This window comes from Lactuca sativa, chromosome 4 (assembly GCF_002870075.4).
Source record: "Lactuca sativa cultivar Salinas chromosome 4, Lsat_Salinas_v11, whole genome shotgun sequence".
Lineage (NCBI taxonomy): Eukaryota > Viridiplantae > Streptophyta > Magnoliopsida > Asterales > Asteraceae > Lactuca > Lactuca sativa.
Genome location: NC_056626.2, coordinates 79,858,339 through 79,864,338, shown reverse-complemented (window position 1 = coordinate 79,864,338; position 6,000 = coordinate 79,858,339). Strand labels below are relative to the sequence as shown.

Genomic DNA, 6,000 nt, shown 5'->3' with positions numbered 1-6,000 from the left:
GATCCTGATATCAGCTTATCTGGTCGTTTACACGGCCCGTGTAAATTATAGGCATAAGTTTACACGGCCGTGTAAATTCCTGTAAAGGCCAATTTTTTTTGATTTTTTCACTTTTTGAATTTGCAACCCGCTAAACCTCTACTGTTCGGAAAATGATTTTTTTTACCCTCTTTAAACATGAAAAAAACTTTGGAAGTTTGAAAACAAAGAAAATACAATGAAAATATAAGAAATGACAAAAATACCCCCGGGTTGCCTCCCGGTTAGCTGCCCCTTTTTAATGTCGTTGGCTCGACTTGGACCCCAACTATTTGTCAATCTTGATACTTTGGATCCATTACTTCCTCCACCTCTTCATTCTTGACTTGAAATCCTTCATAATAAGGCTTCAAACGGTGACCATTTACCTTAAAAATCTTCCCGGTTTTCTCACTTATGATTTCTATTGCACCTTGCTCAAAAACATTAGTGACAACAAATGGTTCCAACTAACGGGACCTTAATTTACCATGAATCAATTTAAAACGTGAATGGTAAAGTAGTACCTTTTGACCTTTGTGAAATACCTTGCGTGTAATCATCTTGTCATGGAATGCTTTGGTCTTTTCCTTATAAAGAACCTCATTCTCATATGCTTCATTGCGGATTTCCTCAAGTTCTTGTATGTCCAGCTTCCTCTTCTTTCCCGATTCACTTAAATCCATGTTGAACTGCTTGATCTCCCAATAGGCCCTATGTTCTAACTCAACGGGTAATCCACACGGCTTTCCAAAAACAATACGGTATGGAGACATTCCAATTGGAGTTTTGTACATAGTGCGGTATGCCCACAAAGCATCATCAAGTCATGTACTCCAATCTTTCCTTGTTGTATTCACAGTTTTCTCCAAAATTCCCTTGATTTGTCGATTGCTCACCTCGGCTTGTCCATTTGTTTGTGGGTGGTATGCTGTGGAAACTTTATGAGTGACACCATATTTCTTCAAAACACTCCCGAGCATACGATTGCAAAAATGTGTACCACGATCACTGATTAAGGCCTTTGGAACACCAAATCTGGAAAAAATGTTAGCCTTCAAAAAATCTATCACAACTTTTGAATCGTTAATACGGGTAGCCTTTGCTTCCACCCACTTGGAAACATAGTCTACAACCAAAAGTATATAAGTTAAACCCGAAGATGATGGAAAAGGTCCCATGAAATCAATGCCCCAAACATTGAAAATTTCACAAATTAAAATGGGATTTAGGGGCATTTGATTCTTTGAGATTAAAGAGCCCATCTGTTGATATTTATCACAGCTTGAACAAAAGACATAAGAGTCATGGAAAATACTTGGCCAGTAGAATCCACTCTCTAATACTTTTCTTGCAGTTCTTGGAGGACCAAAATGCCCTCCACAAGCATAAGAATGACAAAATGTTAAGATAGAAGTAGCTCATATTGATCCACACATTGTCTAATCATTTGGTCAGCACAATATTTCCACAAATATGGCACATCCCAAACATACATCTTGGCTTCTTTCTTGATCTTGTCTTTTTTCCATCGAGTCAAATCTGGTGGAAATTGATTTGTGACTTTGTAGTTCAAAATATCGGCATACCACAGGGAAACTTTTGCTGAAAATAGGTTCTCATCGGGAAATGCATCATGAATGGGAGTCGAGTCATCGGGAGAAACAATCCTGCTAAGATGATTAGCTACAAGGTTTGACTTTCTGCTCTTGTCTTTGATTTCAATGTTAAACTCTTGCAAGAGTAATACCCATCAAATGAGTCTAGGCTTCGAATCCTTCTTTGCAAGTAGATACATAATAGATGCATGATCAAAATAAACAATGACTTTAGAACCTAGCAGATATTGACGAAATTTGTCTAAAGCAAAGACAATAGATAACAATTCTTTTTAGTTGTTGAGTAGTTGGCTTGTGCACTATCAAGTGTTTTTGATGCATAGTAAATGACATTGGGAACACGATCTTTTCTTTGCCCTAACACTGCACCAACTGCATGATTGCTGGCATCACACATGATTTCAAAAGGCAAACTCCAATCCGATGATTGAAGTATTGGTGCTGTTATCAACAACTCTTTCAACTGATCAAAAGCTTGCTTGCACTCTTTGGAAAATTCGAATTCTACATCTTTTTTTAGGAGCTCACACATGGGACGAGATATCTTGGAAAAATCTTTGATAAACCTTCTATAAAATCCTACATGACCAAGAAATGAGCGTACCTCACGAACGCAAGTGGGATAAGGTAAAGATTTTATGACATCTATTTTTGCTTTGTCCACTTCTAGACCCTTAGAAGACACAATATGACCTAGTATGAGACCTTTGTCAACCATAAGGTGACACTTTTCATAATTCAAAACAAGACTGGTCTCAATACATCTCTGCAAAATCTTTTTCAAATTACCCAAACACTCATGAAAATAATTACCATAAACTGTGAAGTCGTCCATAAAAACTTCAATGATTTCCTCAACATATTCTGAAAAAATACTTACCATGCACCTTTGAAAAGTGGCTGGAGCATTGCAAAGTCCAAAAGGCATTCGCCTATATGAAAATGTTCCAAAGGGACATGTGAAAGTAGTTTTTTCTTGGTCCTTGGGTGCAACGAGTATTTGATGGAAACCGGAATACCCATCCAAGCAACAATAATGTGTTTTTTCCTCTAACCTTTCCAACATTTGATCAATGAAGGGAAGTGGGAAATGGTATTTCCGGGTTGAGGAATTGATTCTTCTATAATCAATGCAAACTCTCCACCCGTTTTGCACATGGGTGGGGACTAACTCACCTTGGTCATTCTTTGTAACGGTAATACCCGTCTTCTTGGGCACAACTTGGACCGAACTTACCCACTTGCTATCTGATATAAGGTAGATCATTCGCGCATTCAACAACTTCAAAATTTCTTTCTTCACTACCTCCATCATTGGAGGATTCAAACGCCTTTGAGCTTCTCGGGAAGGCTTACAGTCTTCTGCCATAAGGATTTTATGCATGTAAAGTGAAGGACTTAGCCCTTTGATTTCAGCTATAGTCCACCCAATAGCTTCCTTATACTCTTTCAAAGTGGTGACAAGCTCTTCCTCTTCTTTTGTTGACAACTTGGTGGAGATGATCACTGGCAAAGTTTCTTTGTCTCCAAGATATGTGTACTTGAGATGCTCGGGTAAAGTTTTGAGCTCCAATTCTGGTGCCTGTACAATAGAAGGAACAAGTTTCTCATTAGACATTGGTATTTTCATCTTTGGAACATCAAACCTCATTTTCATCTTCTCATCCATGCAAGACACAACCTCTATAATCTCTTTATTAATTGTAAATTGATTGGCAAGTTTTTCTGCTCTTTCCTTTTGAAGATTCCTGTCTAAAATGAGAGCTAACACATCAAGATTAGACAAATCAAAACACTCCTCTGTCAATGGTTCAATGACATCCACAAAATTCAAAGATGAAATATCACTTGGATATCTCATAGCATCATAGATATTGAAATTTATCACCTCCCAATCAAATTCCATGGACAATGTACCATCATAAACATCAATTTGTGTCCTGGCTTTTTTCAAAAAGGGTCTTCCTAGAAGAATTGAACTCAAATTCGGTGAGTCATAATTGTCCATATCAAGGACATAAAAATCTGCTGGAAATACTAATTCATTCACTTGGACTAACACATCTTCTAGTACACCTTTTGGGTGTGCTAAAGATCGATCAGCCAATTGAATGATCACCCCGGTCTTCTTCAATGTGCCAATATTTAAGGTTTTGAAAATAGAGTATGGAAAAACATTGATAGAAGCTCCAAGGTCTAGCATAGCTCGTGGAACATGAAAATTACCTAACTTGCAAGGAACCATGAAAACACCCGGATCCTTATATTTTTGAGGTAGTCTTTTCTGTAACACTGCAGATACATTTTCACCCACTTTGACAGTTTCATTCCCTTTCAGTATTTTCTTAGATGTGCATAATTCCTTATGGAATTTAGCATACCTAGGGACTTGTTTGATGGCATCAATAAGAGGAATATTTACCTCAACTTTTCTGAACATCTCCATGATTTCATTGTCTTCCCTTTCACGCTTTGACTTGCTTAATCTTGAAGGAAGTGGAGGAGGAGTGACTTTTGCTTCAATAGGAACTTGCTTTGAGGGCGTTTTAGACTTTTCTTCTTTTATCTCTAGCTCCATCTCTTCTTCTTCTTCAATCATTTTAGGACCTTCATATTCTTTGCCATTCCTCAAAGTGATGGCACATGCACTATGTTTTGGATTCTTCTTGGTTTGCGCGAGTAGTTTGCCTTGTGACTCCAATTTACTCACAGAAGTGGCGAGTTGAGTCATTTGTTGCTCCAAAGTCTTGATGCTCGCCTTGGTCTCATTTTGAAATGTTTGAGTACTTGTGACTAAACTCTTAACAATGTCTTCCAAAGACATTCCCGATCCGCTTGAACTACTTCCTTGATGCATGTTTTGAAGTTGGAATTGAGATTGATGAGAAGGTTGAGTTGGCTGGAAATGTGGTTGATAACTTTGTTGGTGATGCATTTTATTTTGAAATGGGGGTCTTGGTTGATAAGGTGGTGGTATTGGCTGAAAATTGGCATTAGGTTGATGCCAATTTGGATTGCTTCTCGGCTGGAAGTTTCCTTGTTGTTGACTTGAAAATCCCATAGCTTGAACTGGCTCTGCATCTTCTTGTAACATTGGGCACATATCACTGGGATGTCCAACTTGTGTACAAATACCACAAGGTCTAACTGTTGGTGGTTGCAAGACCTTGTCCTTTGCAAGCATGATCACTACTTTAATCAACTCAGAAAGTTAACTTTCAATTTTTGGGGTAGAAATTTCTTTCACTCCTCTTGGTGCATCACTGTACCATTCTTCTTCTTGGACTGTATGCTTGGACTCTTCTGCCATGTTCTTGATAAGAACTCTGATTTCTGTTGGAGTCTTATCAGCTATAGAGCCACCACTTGATGCATTGAGTAATCTCCTATCCCAAGATGACATCCCTTTACAAAAATACTATAACAACTGATATTCTGTAATCCCATGTTTTGGACATCTTGAACACAATTTCTTGAACCGTTCCCAATAAGTATTCCAGGCTTCTCTCTTTTGTTGCTTGATACCAATTATCTCTCTACGTAAAGCTGAAGCTCTCATTTCTGGAAAATATTTATCCAGAAACATCCTTGCAAGTTCATTCCATGTTGTGACTGACCCCGGTGGTAAGTCATACAACCACTCCTTAGCTGAATCTTGTAAAGAAAAGGGGAATGCCCTTAACTTGATTTGATCTTCTTTAACTTCATGTGGCTTCATACCCACAAAAACAACATGAAATTCCTTAAGGAATTTATGTGGTTCTTCATTCTCAAGACCATGGAACGAGATTAACAAATGGATGAGTCTAGACTTGAGTTCAAAGTTGATTGATGCAGGGTAATTTATGCACAAAGGTTGTTGGGTCACATCTTGAGTGGCCCATTGTCTAAAGGTTTGTTTAGGTGGTGGACGTGGAGGATTTTGACCATTGTTGTCTCCCATGGTAGGAGTAGGGATAAAGGTTTCAGATTCGGGTAAAGGTGAAGAAGATGGGGTTGATGGATTTGATGAAGAAGCTCCGGATTGTTGTTGTTTCTGTAAAAGTATGGCTTGCTTCCTTCTTTGTTTAGCAGATTTCTCTATCTCCAAATCAACTGGTAAAGGTGTACCTGTGCGAAAAGATCTTGGCATAAACAATTAGTACTAATGGCGCCAATTTGTTTGGCTTTCAAACCAACAAATAATGGGATAAAGAATATTAATAAAGCTCAAGTCACTTTTATTTCTTATACTAAAGATAGTATAGAGTAAGCAGGGTCGGTCCACAGGAATACGAGACTTCTTATCTTGCCATATTTTTACACATAATACAAATAAAATTAAAATGGGGGATTGTGTTTGAACTATGTGACAACCGTCAAA

At 38.0% G+C, this 6,000-nt stretch overlaps 1 protein-coding gene across 1 annotated transcript; it reads right to left on the bottom strand.

The window, feature by feature from the left end:
- Nucleotides 1-314: 314 nt before the first annotated feature.
- LOC111885222 (uncharacterized) lies at nucleotides 315-815 on the bottom strand. The gene is made up of 2 exons (XM_042901624.1): nucleotides 567-815; nucleotides 315-488 (listed from the first exon to the last, which is right to left on the bottom strand). Exons 1-2 carry the CDS (start codon nucleotides 813-815, stop codon nucleotides 315-317), a joined length of 423 nt encoding a protein of 140 aa, XP_042757558.1.
- Nucleotides 816-6,000: the final 5,185 nt, after the last annotated feature.

Excerpts from the sequence above, each read along its gene's own strand:
- LOC111885222 (XM_042901624.1), bottom strand. The coding sequence starts at position 815 with ATGTACAAAACTCCAATTGGAATGTCTCCATACCGTATTGTTTTTGGA. Across the intron at positions 489-566 it reads ACAAGATGATTACACGCAAG|TTGGAACCATTTGTTGTCAC; the intron begins GTATTTCACAAA and ends AGGTCCCGTTAG.